General features: G+C 47.1%; 2 protein-coding genes across 3 annotated transcripts in view; one reads left to right on the forward strand and one right to left on the reverse strand.

Moving 5' to 3' along the window:
- Positions 1 to 3,452, forward strand: part of cttnbp2 (cortactin binding protein 2) — a 67,620-nt gene extending 64,168 nt beyond the window's left edge. Inside the window, exons 17-23 of one of the 2 annotated variants that reach the window (XR_004209749.1) lie at positions 90 to 295; positions 949 to 1,131; positions 1,224 to 1,275; positions 1,409 to 1,458; positions 1,728 to 1,839; positions 1,966 to 2,067; positions 2,223 to 3,452. Coding sequence is in view for 1 of the 2 variants with exons in the window: in XM_020481188.2 (XP_020336777.1) it covers positions 90 to 295; positions 949 to 1,131; positions 1,224 to 1,275; positions 1,728 to 1,839; positions 1,966 to 2,067; positions 2,223 to 2,546 (979 nt within the window). In the remaining variant the exon portion in view is untranslated. The remainder of the gene's footprint in view (positions 1 to 89; positions 296 to 948; positions 1,132 to 1,223; positions 1,276 to 1,408; positions 1,459 to 1,727; positions 1,840 to 1,965; positions 2,068 to 2,222) is intronic. The other variant, XM_020481188.2, reaches the window with a different exon arrangement.
- The window catches only part of LOC109889621 (cystic fibrosis transmembrane conductance regulator-like), a 40,987-nt gene continuing 29,742 nt past the window's right edge, over positions 3,258 to 14,502 (reverse strand). Inside the window, exons 20-29 of the mRNA XM_031823123.1 lie at positions 14,327 to 14,406; positions 14,079 to 14,229; positions 13,232 to 13,459; positions 12,694 to 12,794; positions 11,927 to 12,154; positions 8,631 to 8,786; positions 8,448 to 8,537; positions 7,062 to 7,234; positions 5,774 to 5,879; positions 3,258 to 5,019 (exon numbers count right to left, since the gene is read on the reverse strand). Coding sequence (XP_031678983.1) covers positions 4,804 to 5,019; positions 5,774 to 5,879; positions 7,062 to 7,234; positions 8,448 to 8,537; positions 8,631 to 8,786; positions 11,927 to 12,154; positions 12,694 to 12,794; positions 13,232 to 13,459; positions 14,079 to 14,229; positions 14,327 to 14,406 — 1,529 coding nt within the window. The 3' untranslated portion in view covers positions 3,258 to 4,803. The remainder of the gene's footprint in view (positions 5,020 to 5,773; positions 5,880 to 7,061; positions 7,235 to 8,447; positions 8,538 to 8,630; positions 8,787 to 11,926; positions 12,155 to 12,693; positions 12,795 to 13,231; positions 13,460 to 14,078; positions 14,230 to 14,326; positions 14,407 to 14,502) is intronic.

Genomic DNA, 14,502 nt, shown 5'->3' on the forward strand with positions numbered 1-14,502 from the left:
TGTGTGTTTCTGAAGCAAACTAAGGTGATAGGGGAGCAGCAATATTCTGTGTGTTGTTTCTGTATTTCTTTCCCCGTGTGTTCCTCCAGGTGGCTGGCCCGGCTGTGGAACATGGTGGTGGTCCCTCGCGTGGAAGAATCCATTGTCTCCCGGGTGACGGTAAAGCGCTCCTCCGGCCAGCGAGTGTCGCCTAACAACCTGCGCCTGAGCTCGGGCCAGCAGGCAGTGGTCAAGGCTGCCCTCAGCATCCTGTTAAACAAGGCCGTCCTGCAGGGATGCCCACTGCCACGTCACGGTGGGTACACACTTCACTATTGCCTGAAAACTCACCCTGAATTTCATTCCGCCGCACTATGGATCGCTACATGCGTTCAGCCGGAAACTGCCATCCCTGAAGTTGTTAGTGTGACTTCAAAATGAGGGCCGTTGTACAAAACAAATTCATCAGCGATTGGATTGTTTCCAACAAATCTAACCAATCAGTGCCTCAAAGTTGATGTCATCATGTCGGCCGGCTCTGGTCCAAGCCATCGGTTTCTGGGACCAATCAGAACTGTCAGAATGTGTTTGCATTCGCGAAATCGCCAGGGAGGGAGGAAGAAGAGGAAATGTCAGTTGGCCCGAGCGACGCAAAAATTCACATTATAGGGCCGACCCGAACAGAACTGAACTGCGCTGGATCGCTTGCGTATGTTCTTTTCACATTGTCATTTCCAGCACGGGTCCAGCAACTACAGTGGATGCGTTACCAGGCCAGCTCAGTACAGCTCGACTTGCATGGATGGGTTTGTCCCTTTTTTTAAATGTGAATCAGGATTGTATGTGTCTTATCTTTGTTTTGGATGGATGATAGGTAGACTGGTTGGCTCCTTGTTCGCCAGGTTGGGCGGGACGTAGATAAAGAGAATAGTGTAATGCTACCTAATGTTAATGTCTTTCCCTCATCAGAGATTGATAGGCACCTGTTGGAGTTCCAAGGCGGCACCTTCCCCCTCGCAGCCATTGGCTCCTGTAAAGGAAGTGGTGGCAGGAAGGGGCGGGACAGCGGCATGTGGAGACGAGCTAATACCAGCCCACGGAAGAAGGGGAGCCCCACCTCCAACTGGACCTGTGGAGGTTCCCTCAGAGAAGGTCAGGATGAAGCGGTGTTTCCCCCCCCCCCCCTACGATTCCTGTTAGAATAGCCATAATGGGTGTTCATGTTGTCCTTCTGTTGCCCGCAGGGTCATTGTCCAACACGGATGTCCGCTTTATCACCAACGGCAACGCTCCAAGGTGAGTGACGTTAACCCGAGCTGTTTATTTGACATTTAGGAAGTGTCCATTTATTAATGGTTTGCAGTAAAATGTGTTAATGTGATGCCGGCTCTAGTATGTTGTTTAGATCATGAGATATGCTGTGTTCTAGCCTCTAGGAAACGTGATAGAATAGAGTATTGCTGAGAGCATCCAGCAGGGGTCAGTGTGTAGTTTTATCTGAGTGTGTACTGTTGTACTGTACTGTGTGGGGTTGTACTGTGTGATTGTACTGTGTGGGGTTGTACTGTACTGTGTGGGGATTGCACTGTGTGTGGGGATTGTACTGATGTTGTACTGTACTCTGTATGTATGTGTGTGGGATTGTTCTGATGTTGTACTGTGTGGTGGGATTGTACTGTTTGTTGTATTGTGCTGTTTGTGGGATTGTACTGATGTTGTACTGTGTGTGTGTGTGTATGTGATGGCAGTGTTGTAGATGGGGACCCTGTGAGTCTGTCTCTCTGCTCTGACGATGAGACTGATCTGATCAGGGAGCTGCAGACCATGTGCTCCAGCAAGTCAGAGCCAGACATCAGCAAGGTAACGCTCACTCACACACTCACACACACACACACACACACACACACACACACACACACACACACACACACACACACACACCATGAGGTTGACGTTTTCCGCCGGCTGTATTTTTCTGCGTTGCAGATTGCTCGGTCCAAGGGAGACTTCATTGTCTTCTCTGGCTCTCCAAGTGGACAATCGCCCCGCCGGAAGACCGACCATGAAGCAACCGCTCGACCACAGACGGTGAGTCAAACTGCGCTTAAAGGCCTAGCACCAACACACCTATTCAGTTCAGCTCATCACGTGCAGGGCTAGAACAAAACTGAACTGTCTGGTGGTCCTCCAGTAGCGAGATGAGCAAGTGTTTCCCAACCATCTGCCTGTCTCCCCCTTTACAGACCGGCAGCCGTCACTCTACTCCCAGCACCGCCCCAGGCAGCCCCGCCCCTAGCAACGAGAGGCGACCAGCGTCGCGGCCCAAATCTCAGCTCCCCGTCCCCAGCAGCAGGGGGCCGCAGCCACGAGCCAACAGCAGCAGTGCCGCACCACGAACACCCACTATGACCGCTAACCGCAACGCGGCCAGAACTGAACCAAGCAGCAGCAAAACAAGGCAGGCCCCAACCAGACATAACAACCACGTCAACGAGAACAGCCAACAACACGAGGACATTTGGATCCTACACCGAGACCTGCATGAAAACAACAACAATACAAAGTAGTAGATGAACTTCCTCCTCTTCCACCTCCCTTCCTTTCCTCCCACCCCTCCGCTGTTGTATCCCTCCATGTTGTAGTTAGGCTTATGACGGCCTTTTAGTATTTGTACTTGTTATCCGTACTTGTTAAACTGTATAGCAATTGTGTACTTGGGGACCATAGTTTTATGATATTATACAGTATTGAAAGAAGTTTTGAAAAAAACATTTTGCAGGGAATTATGTCAAAAGGAAAAAGACAGGATTTACCTTTTGCGGTGAGTGTTTTGGATCAAAGAAAAGCAGGCAGGTTGTTTTTGCAATTAGGTATTTTCTAATATTCAAGTGTTTTATGTTTAAATAGTTGCAAGGTTGGTTTAAATACTGTTGAAATTAATCAGGGTTTTACCAAATATTTGTAAATAAGAATGAGTAACTTTAATGGTATATAGATTGGTGTATGTGGTATTATGCTTGTACAGTAAGAACTCAAAAACAAAAGCTGAAGAAAAAAAAAACATGTACATATGTTTGTAATGATAATAACATGCGAATTCGGTTCAGAACTTTTCACTTGTTTCAAAGTGAATGGAATGTGGCAATAAGTAAATGTAATTGCAAACACAGGACATTTTTTGTTTTGCTTTTTGACGTTAAGCCATAAATAAATACTTTAAACTACCCACAATTCTGCCCACGAGTCATGGTTCGATTAATCCAATACACTGATACAAATTTCAAAGCAGCATGGTTTGTTCGCTTTATTTTGTTCAACATGGTTTTTTTTTTTTTATGAAAAGTGTTATTTTGAATGGCCATTGTTGATAAATGTACAGGAGATATTTTTGTCAACCTTTGGTGTTGATCTGTATGATGTAATGTCCTGCCTCCTTTAAGAACAAAACATTAAAACCGCACTGTTAACCCCAACAGTCCTCCACCTCGTGTCTTCTTACACCAGACTACTGGCCTGGGTACACTATGTAGGACCTTTGACTGAGAATCTAAAAAAACAAACGACTTATGAATGCTCTACGAAGCACTACATAGAAATGATTTGTGAAGCCTCTAAGGGAAGGCGGTAACACGTCAAGACTGCAGGTGTAATTCTAGTTAACGAGAGACATTTTTTTAATTGAAAACCACCTGCATTTACAGGGGGGGGGGGGGTCTTCACGACCGGAGTTGAGAAACGCTGTCTTAACAATGACCTAGTCTTTTCTCAAAATCATTTTACAGGAAATATAATTGATTGAAATCAAACTATTCTAATGGAAAAACAAAACAATGTTATACATTTTGACATGCGTCTCTTTCCAATGAATAAGAAAGAGCTTTTTACACAAGAAAAAAATTGTCTGTAGTCAGTTACGTTTCAAGGTGTCGGTACCATTTTATCGTATCGTTATAAAAACTGTTCTCCAATATCACTAAGGAGCAATGTGCCAAATAAAAAGACCAGAAAGGACAGACAAATATTTCAAGTTCCAGAAGTACAAGAGGGAGCTTGACAAATCACATTTGAAAAAGCATTAAAAAATCAAATTAAATGTATGCAGAATTTGATCATTTATTTTCCTTGCTATTACCCTGCCAGGCCACCATGAAAAAGTACCTCCGGTTTCTTTAAAGTGCATACAAATAGAAACAATTGTCCATAGCATCACCATAGCATCACCCACCATTCATTCCTGTTTTGTGTCTTTATAGCTTTGAATAGAAGTTGCCCTGCGGCACAGTTTTCCTTCCAAGTCCGAACAACCATTGGGGAGGGAAACCAAACTGACCCTCAGATCAGTGTCTGGGCAATTTCATCCTACTCTGTATTTACAGGCAGCTTTTGAGTTTAGGGACTGTATGCTTTTTACAATCTTGCTTAAAAAAAGTATGGCCTTATATATTCAAACAAAACTGGCATTCCAATGTTCTCAAAGTGAAACAAATCTCACTCTGGAAACACCAGGATGGTGCCTTTTGATTGAACAGATCCCTGTGTGTACCAATAAGGACCGACCACCTCTCACATTCACACTCTTATCACCTATAGACTAGAGGCACTTAGATGAGTCGGCAGCGCATCTTTCCACGATTCCTTGCAACCTATCTCCTTGCCTCCTCAACCATATCGGAGGAGAAGGTTCAAGGTCCCTCCTCAGGCCTACTTTTTCCCCATGTGTTTTGACAAGGAGCCGAGGAGAGAGGATGCAAGGCAATGAGGAGAGTTTTCATCGAGAAAGAGCATTCCAGAAGACAAAATGGCGTCCAGTTAATCCGGGGCTCCTTAAAGATGCGTGTTCTGGACCTCGTCCTCAGCCACCTCCTGCAGGGCGGTGATCTTGGGCGGCTGGGATTGAGGGGGTCGCTTGTTGGAGTTGAGGCGGTGCAGGGGGAAGAGTTTGAGGCGCTCAGCAGCACTCATGGCCTGCTTCAGGTGGCTGGTCTCATTCAACAGCTTCTGAATGGAGTCGTACCTCTTCATAGAACTGCCCTCGATCATCTGGAGGGAGAGAGGAGTAAAACTGACGATTTGGTACATCGAAGGGTTAAAATGACACCAGGTTGTGTAATGCGGATAGAATGACATGTTTGAAGATGCTCCAGTGTCAAGCACCCAGCATCATGCCACTGTGCCTGCATTGTCACGCTGTCTGCTTGTGTGAACACAAACGCAGGTCACTTATACAGGGAGCGTGTACCAACACACACAGCCGACACCATGCCCTGAATCATGGGACACCGTAAATCAAATATGTTGTTTATGGCGAGGCTAACAAATGGTGATGCACTGATAGAAGAATTTAATCTAAAATGGAGGATATAATGTTTGTTTAAGCTGGTGGTCGGTGCTCTATTCTCACTTCTTACAGGGAAATACCAAGGGCTCCATCCAGTGTTTCCAAACCCTGGTCCTCCAGCACCCCCCAACAGAACACATTTTCATTGTAGCCCTGGACAAACGCACCTCATTCAACCTATCTGAGGGCTTGATGATTAGTTGACAAGTTGAATCAGGTGTGCTTGTCCAGGGTGCCAATAAAAATGTGTACCGTTGGGGGTACTCGAGGACCAGAGTTGGGAAACACTGCTCTATTCAATCTGTATCGGTGAAGAATGTAGGTAAAGGTCATTTCCTATTGAGCAGACGAAACCGTGAATGCAGTATTTGCTAATAGAGCCGTAAATCATTTTAATAGAAGAGATAGGCGGGTAACCTAATGCTTAAAGGGAGATAGGTGTGTGTGCGCGCTAACCAGGAAGGACTGGCACTCCAGCAGTGGTTCCACTCTGTGTTCTGACAGTATGACTGTACAGTTGGAGAACGACTGTTTCAGGGTCTTCCTCAGGACCTGCAACGTTCTGTGAACCAGAAACAAACCAAAACGCAACCATCAGACAATGTTCTTCAGTCAACCATCAACAAACCAGAGTACACTCAATTAACCAGAGAGTAACAGTAGGCCTGCATACACACATATATATAAACACACACACACGCCCGCGCCGTCTCTCATTCTCCCTTCACGTACAAACTCCTTCCACTCTAGCTTCCCCAATGTGCACTTACTGCTGAGATTACTCTGAAGTAGACCAGTGTCATCAACCACCACTAATTCACTCATGACAGGCACCATTTAGCTTAAAGACCTGTGTCTTTACGTGTGGTTACACCCATTCTGTGCAAACACACACACAGTCAAAGACTTACAGTAAGTCCTGGAATTGTCACCATATGCAGCGAGACACTTAGGCTGCGTTTACACAGCCACCATAAGAACCCAATCTGATTTTCTTTCGATATCCAATCTTTTTTTCTAGACATCCACGCTGTTTTACATGTGATTCATATCAGATTTGCACATTCACACGGATGTAGCCTCAGAGGGGAGGTTGTCCTTGTAATGACTGGTCATGGGCAACAACAAAAAAACACTTCAGAGCAAACAAATCTGTTTGAGCGTCCAGACAGAGGTCGCATACGGAAGATCAGGTTTGTATCAGGATTCAGATCCACATACTGTATGGAGGCGGTATGAATCGGAAGTCAAAGGCTATGTTTACACAGGCAGCCCAATTATTGGCAAAAGAGCTGACCTGATCGGTCAAAAGCAATTAATGAAAAAGATCACAATTGGGCTGCCTGTGTAAACACAGCCCAAAAAAATCTGATTCCATGTGTTTTTTTGTTGTTGCTGATTACACATTAGCGAAAAGATCAGATAGGTATCAGATATGCAAATAGTTGGCAAAAGATCTGAATTGGGCTGCCTGTGTAAATGCAGCCTCATACAAAACACCAGAGGAGGCTGGTGAGGGGGAGACGGCTCGTAATAATTAATGGAATGGAGTCAATGGAATGGTATCAAACACATGCAAACCAGGTGTTTGACGTGTTGGAGACCATTCTATTCATTCCGTTCCAGCCATTACTCACTTAAAGTGCCACTAGCCACCACTGGCACATAACACTTATCTTCCATGTCCAACCCCAAATCCCAACACGCACTCTCTCGCTTTCTCTCGCTCACTCTCTCCTCTTACATGGGGTCGAGGAAGGCGCTGGGTTCGTCCAGCAGCAGTATGCGGGCCTTGCTGAGGATGGAGCGGGCCAGACACATGAGCTGCTTGTGTCCGTTACTCAGGACGTAACCCCCGTCCTCCAGCTGGAAGTCCAGCTTGTCTGGGAACTGCTCTATCACGGACTTCAGACCCACCTGGACGACACATAGGACCGGAAACACCGGAGCATCTTAATCATTCAAATAAACAATCGACCAATCAAATGAAATGCACTGACTCAGTGGACTCCAACGGACCTCCGTAGGCAGGGCAAAACAGGTGACATGGAGTCTGATGTGGATTTCAGGTTAGTTCTACACACCGTCATTGTAAGCAAATACGTGCGTTAGGTGATCAATTTATAGGAGAGCAACTTCACATGCGCTATGGTCACAGAGTCAAGCCGAAGCAGACTTGCATGTGACTCCTGTTTCCCGCCTGGCAGTGGTTACTATGCAACTACCAGTATGGTGTGGCTATGGTGGCACCGTCACTGCCCTACTGACACACACGAACACAGCAGCGCCTTACATTCAGCATAGCATGTCAGAACGAGGTTACTACGGCATGGTAGGAAAGGGGTCAGCGGGACTCTCTGCAGTGTACAGACAGAAGGACGCTCAGACAGACAGGAGAAAGGTGAAGAGAGAGGGAGGACAGTGATAGAGGGGACCTGTTGTGATTGAGGCTAGAGTTAGGGTTGAACCGGGATGTGGATATAAAGCTAGGGTTAGGATTGAGGGTAGGGTTAGGGTTGAACTGGAATGTAGACGTAAAGCTAGGGTTAGGGCTGTGGGTTAGGATTGAGGGTAGGATTAGGGTTGAACTGGAATGTGGACGTGAAGCTAGGGTTAGGGCTGTGGTTGAGGATTAGGGCTGTGGTTGAGGGTTAGGGCTGTGGTTGAGGGTTAGGGCTGTGGTTGAGGTTTACGGTTGGGGGAAGGGTTAGGGTTGAACTGGAATGTGGACGTAAAGCTAGGGTTAGGGCTGTGGTTGAGGGTTAGGGCTGTGGTTGAAGTTTACGGTTGGGGGAAGGGTTAGGGTTGAACTGGAATGTGGACGTGAAGCTAGGGTTAGGGCTGTTGTTGAGGGTTAGGGCTGTGGTTGAGGGTTAGGGCTGTGGTTGAGGGTTAGGGCTGTTGTTGAGGGTTAGGGCTGTGGTTGAGGGTTAGGGCTGTTGTTGAGGGTTAGGGCTGTTGTTGAGGGTTAGGGCTGTGGTTGAGGGTTAGGGCTGTGGTTGAGGGTTAGGGCTGTGGTTGAGGGTTAGGGCTGTGGTTGAGGGTTAGGTTGGAACAGGGATGTGGACATGAAGCTAGGGTTAGGGTTAGACCGGAGACCAGTGTGACTAATGTGAATGTCGTGTCTCACCTCCTCAGCCACACACCACAGTTCCTCGTCACTGTAGCGAGCGTGTGGATCCAGGTTCATACGGAATGTCCCAGTCAGGATGAAGATTTTCTGTCCAGAAAATCAGATTAGGGCATACATTCACCATAGCAAAAATACCATTGAACATCTGAGCACTAAGTCTAGTTGCGGGGTGGTATTTACCTGTGGCACCACGCCGAAGGCTTTCCTCCAGGTCTGTAGGGTGACCGAGTTCCAGGAGACCCCATCGATGGAGATCTCTCCGTCTGTAGAGGCCAGCCGCAGGAGGGCCGATAGCAGGGTGCTCTTTCCTGAGCCCGTCCTCCCCAACACACCCACCTACACACAAAGCAATGAACATCCACCCGGTTCAAATATCCTCCTACAGTGCCGACACAAAGCAACACAGTATTCCGATTATGTCCCTAAAATGTAGAGTACAGATCTTGAGCCAGCATTTCTACGACCACCCCTCATCACTGTCAAACGCTCCCTAAAACACTTCTGTGAGCAGGCCTTTCTAATCGACCTGGCCCGGGTATCCTGGAAGGACATTGACCTCATCCCGTCAGTTGAGGATGCCTGGTCATGATAAGCATGCTCCGTTCAAAAAAATGCAGAACTAAGAACAGATACAGCCCTTGGTTCACCCCAGACCTGACTGCCCTCGACCAGCACAAAAACATCCTGTGGCGGACTGCAATAGCATCGAATAGTCCCCGTGATATGCAACTGTTCAGGGAAGTCCGGAACCAATACACGCAGTCAGTCAGGAAAGCTAAGGCCAGCTTCTTCAGGCAGAAGTTTGCATCCTGTAGCTCCAACTCCAAAAGGTTATGGGACACTGTGAAGTCCATGGAGAACAAGAGCACCTCCTCCCAGCTGCCCACTGCAATGAGGCTAGGTAACACGGTCACCACTGATAAATCCATGATTATCGAAAACTTCAATAAGCATTTCTCAACGGCTGGCCATGCCTTCCGCCTGGCTACTTCAACCTCGGCCAACAGCTCCGCCCCCCCCGCAGCTCCTCGCCCAAGCCTATCCAGGTTCTCCTTTACCCAAATCCAGATAGCAGATCTTCTGAAAGAGCTGCAAAACTTGGACCCGTACAAATCAGCTGTACGGCTTGACAATCTGGACCCTCTATTTCTGAAACTATCTGCCACCATTGTCGCAACCCCTATTACCAGCCTGTTCAACCTCTCTTTCATATCGTCTGAGATCCCCAAGGATTGGAAAGCTGCCGCAGTCATCCCCCTCTTCAAAGGGGGAGACACCTTGGACCCAAACTGTTACAGACCTATATCCATCCTGCCCTGCCTATCTAAGGTCTTCGAAGGCCAAGTCAACAAACAGGTCACTGACCATCTCGAATTCTCCGCTGTGCAATCTGGTTTCCGAGCCGGTCATGGGTGCACCTCAGCCACACTCAAGGTACTAAATGATATCATAACCGCCATCGATAAAAGACAGTACTGTGCAGCCGTCTTCATCGACCTGGCCAAGGCTTTCGACTCTGTCAATCACCATATTCCTATCGGCAGACTCAGTAGCCTCGGTTCTTCGGATGACTGCCTTGCCTGGTTCACCAATTACTTTGCAGACAGAGTTCAGTGTGTCAAATCGGAGGGCATGCTGTCCGGTCCTCTGGCAGTCTCTATGGGGGTGCCACAGGGTTCAATTCTCGGGCCGACTCTTTTCTCTGTGTATATCAATGATGTTGCTCTTGCTGCGGGCGATTCCCTGATCCACCTCTACGCAGACGACACCATTCTATATACTTTCGGCCCGTCTTTGGACACTGTGCTATCTAACCTCCAAACAAGCTTCAATGCCATACAACACTCCTTCCACGGCCTCCAACTGCTCTTAAACTGGATGCAGTCTATCACAGTGCCATCCGTTTTGTCACTAAAGCACCTTATACCACCCACCACTGTGACTTGTATGCTCTAGTTGGCTGGCCCTCGCTACATATTCGTCGCCAGACCCACTGGCTCCAGGTCATCTACAAGTCCATGCTAGGTAAAGCTCCGCCTTATCTCAGCTCACTGGTCACGATGGCAACACCCATCCGTAGCACGCGCTCCAGCAGGTGTATCTCACTGATCATCCCTAAAGCCAACACCTCATTTGGCCGCCTTTCGTTCCAGTACTCTGCTGCCTGTGACTGGAACGAATTGCAAAAATCGCTGAAGTTGGAGACTTTTATCTCCCTCACCAACTTCAAACATCAGCTATCTGAGCAGCTAACCGATCGCTGCAGCTGTACATAGTCTATTGGTAAATAGCCCACCCTTTTTCACCTACCTCATCCCCATCCTGTTTTTATTTATTTACTTTTCTGCTCTTTTGCACACCAATATCTCTACCTGTACATGACCATCTGATCATTCATCACTCCAGTGTTAATCTGCAAAATTGTAATTATTTGCCTACCTCATGCCTTTTGCACACATTATATTGACTCCCCCCTTTGTTTTCTACTGTGTTATTGACTTGTTAATTGTTTACTCCATGTGTAACTCTTTGTTGTCTGCTCACACTGCTATGCTTTATCTTGGCCAGGTCGCAGTTGCAAATGAGAACTTGTTCTCAACTAGCCTACCTGGTTAAAAAAATTTTTTTTTTTTAAATGATTAACCAACACTATGTGGAACGGGAGACTACTGTAGAATTAGTATTGAGGAGTAGTGAACTACATGTAGTTCAACCAGTAATTGAACTTGCAGTAGCTTGGTGGTAGTTCAACTAAACTTAAATCTCGGTAGTGTTTTCAGTAGTTAATTGCTTTTTTTGAGGAGCTAACTACTGGAAATACAAAAATAAGAGAAGATATGGGTGAAATAGGCCAGAATTTCCTTTATTTTTCAGCATCAGACCTGCCCAATTCTCACTTGAAACATAGTTGTGTTTAAAAGGATAGACAACACATTCTGTTTACATCTGACTCCAGATCTGTTCTTCTGATTGTTAGCCGATGACGTTTCAGATTTAGATATGCACATTTTCCAGGAAGTAGTTTTGATGTAGTGAACTACTTTTTCAAAGTAACGTTTGTTAAGTCAACTATATTTTTCTTAAGGGTAGATTTAGCGTAGCTTAACTTCTTTCAGTGAGAAGTAATTGGTAACTTGGTAAACTATATTTCCAGAGTAGCTTCCAAAACACTGTGTAAGAACCACTCTCCCACAGGCCAGAGCATCAGTGAGTTAGGCCATTAACGGGAAGCTTTAGCTAATGGCTAGGGCGGTAGGCTAAAGTGCTGACACTAAGGTAGTCTCCCTCAGGTCTCGTTACTAGGAACTGTATCTATCCTAATTACCTCTCAAGACATACCACAGGGAGTCTGAGTCTCTCTAGCCTCCTAACAGCCCGACAGAGATTCATATACTGAATTCCCCGCCTCTGAGAGCAGAACCATCAGCCCCTCATCAGCCGCACGCAGGCACGCACGCACACAGAGAGTGACCTACACTCTGTCCTCCTTCCACTGTGAAGGAGAGGTCCTGCAGGACGGAGCGTCCAGCCTCTGTGTATTTGACGGTCAGTCCTTGGACGTCCATGTGGCCCTGATTGGGCCAGCTGTCCTGGGCGTGGGGGTTGTCGATCACCAGGTCTGTTCCTTTACCACCTCCACCGCTGGGTCTGGGCTCCTCTTGAGGCAGGTCGATGAACTTGAAGACCCGGTCTACCGATCGCATCTGGGGGCATAGTGGATGGAGAGATAAGAACGATTGGAGGGAGTTGTGTGTACGTGCTGTGCACTTGTCATGAGAGAATAACAAACAATCTGTAAATAAGTACATGTGTGTTACCTACTACCCTGCAATGTGTTTGAGTAGTGAGCTCCCCTCCCTGGTTAACGAGTTCTATTCCCACATAGTAGTGTCAGTCAGTCTGGCAATAACAGTGAGTGTTTCTTCTCACTCTGTGAGCACGAGGAGAACTACATGTCCTGCACTGTGATTAGAAGAATCACGGAGCCTGAACGCAGCTCATTTCAACAGCAACAATACATATGCACTCACACACACACACTGGAGAACTGAATATATTCTTACCGAACAATAAAACAAGTAGAGTATCCCGCACAAGCAAAGCCAAGGAGATTCATATTTCATGGAGCGTGTGATTGTGTTACTGATGACTGACCACGGGTAATGTGGTATGTGAATGCAAATACACATCTATCTGCCGTGATGCTAGTGATGATTGATCCAAACTGTGTGTGTGTACATACCAGTCCGTCCACAGTGATGCTGGTAATGACAGCCCATTGGAACGTCCCAAGGATGAGCATGGCTAAGGCCACGATGATGCCAATCTCCCCAGACTTGTCCTCTGTGGAATACACACACACACTATCAATGGGCAGTCAGCAGTCACACACATTATCAATCAATGGTCACACACACACACACACACACACACACACACACACACACACACACACACACACACACACACACACACACACACACACACACACACACACACACACACACACTGGTAATAGCACACTTCATTTGCATCCTGATGTTATACACAAACGCACAGATATTAATGAAAGCGAACGCTGTCAAATTACCTCTAAATTCACTCCCAACATAAACACTGTGGTCCATTGAGACATTCTAAAGGTGCATGCAAACATACTGGCATTTATGCAGGTCAAAAGTAAATATGTGTACATGCAATGCAATCAGCATCTCCTGACTATGTCCCAAACGTATTTCTAAGCTGTCAAAATGGGGTGTGTGTCTGTCTGTGTCACTCACGGTTGGTTCCCACGGCGATGAAGACTGCGGCGGAGAAGAAGAAGACGAAGATGATGTCACAGCGGAAGAGGAACCATCGCAGCGTTGCGAGGTAGTGGAACCAGGTGGCCGTGTGGGTGTTCAGGGCCTTGTGGAACAACGTCTCAAAGTAGGACTGACGACCAAATGCACGTATAGTCCACAGACCCTTCAGAGAGATGATGAGGTGGGAGAATATTGGGCTACGGGCTGAGAGGAGGAGGAATGAGAGAGATGAAAAAGAGTTTGTAGAAGAAGAAGAAAAATGTATCAAAGGGGGAGAAGAGAGAAAGAGAGGAGGCAAGTAGAGAGATAACGAATGGAGAGATGCAGGAAGGGGGAGAGAAGAGAAACAGGATGCCAGGATGGAGCCAGAGGAAATCCCTGATCACGTTTTCTCTCTCCATGGCTGCGGGAAGGCCTTGTTGTTGCCATCGGCGACACACTCGGAATGACAGGATCAGGAGGAGTAATGTCGGAATGTCCCAAGACCCGGCACGAACACACACACACACACACACACACACACACACACACACACACACACACACACACACACACACACACACACACACACTTCTTTCTCACTAAGTAAGTTAGGGGGGAATGTATGGAATGTTTTCAGAGTGTAGGTAATTGTTGTGGTGAGGGAGAATGTATAACCGTTACTTTGTTCGCCTCCTTGCACAGTACAATGTATCTTCTGGATCTGCCCATCTTTCTCGCCAATCAAGATGAATCACGCACACCTCCAGTACTTGAGAGTTCTCCATCCCCAGCCCCAGTTTAACCTGTCAAGAGCCCCACCCAATCCCCCTCCCAGTCTCACCCTCAGCCTCCAGTTGTTTGAGCTGCTGTCCCGTACGCAGAAAGTACTTCCTCAGAACCACGAATATGACGGCCAATGGGATCGCGGCAATGAAGATGTACGGCCTCATGATGGACACAGTGAATATGGCACCCAGCACGATCAGAGTTAACTGGAGGGAGAGAATAGGAAAGAGTCAGAGAGAGAGAGAGAGAGAGAGAGAGAGAGACAGATAGAGACTGAGACGGGCAGAGCAGACAGTCACCTACCTGGATGAGGTCAAACAGTGCAAGGGGAAGCATGTCGTCGATGGTGGCCATGTCTTTGGTGAACCTGTTCATGATCCGACCTAAAGTGCAGGGCAGAAAAACACATGCATGGAATTGACTGCCACTGGTGGTCGTACCGACTAACTGAAAGGCTGACAGACTGACTGACTGATGTA

The sequence above is a fragment of the Oncorhynchus kisutch genome, linkage group LG4, assembly GCF_002021735.2.
Source record: "Oncorhynchus kisutch isolate 150728-3 linkage group LG4, Okis_V2, whole genome shotgun sequence".
NCBI classification, from domain to species: domain Eukaryota; kingdom Metazoa; phylum Chordata; class Actinopteri; order Salmoniformes; family Salmonidae; genus Oncorhynchus; species Oncorhynchus kisutch.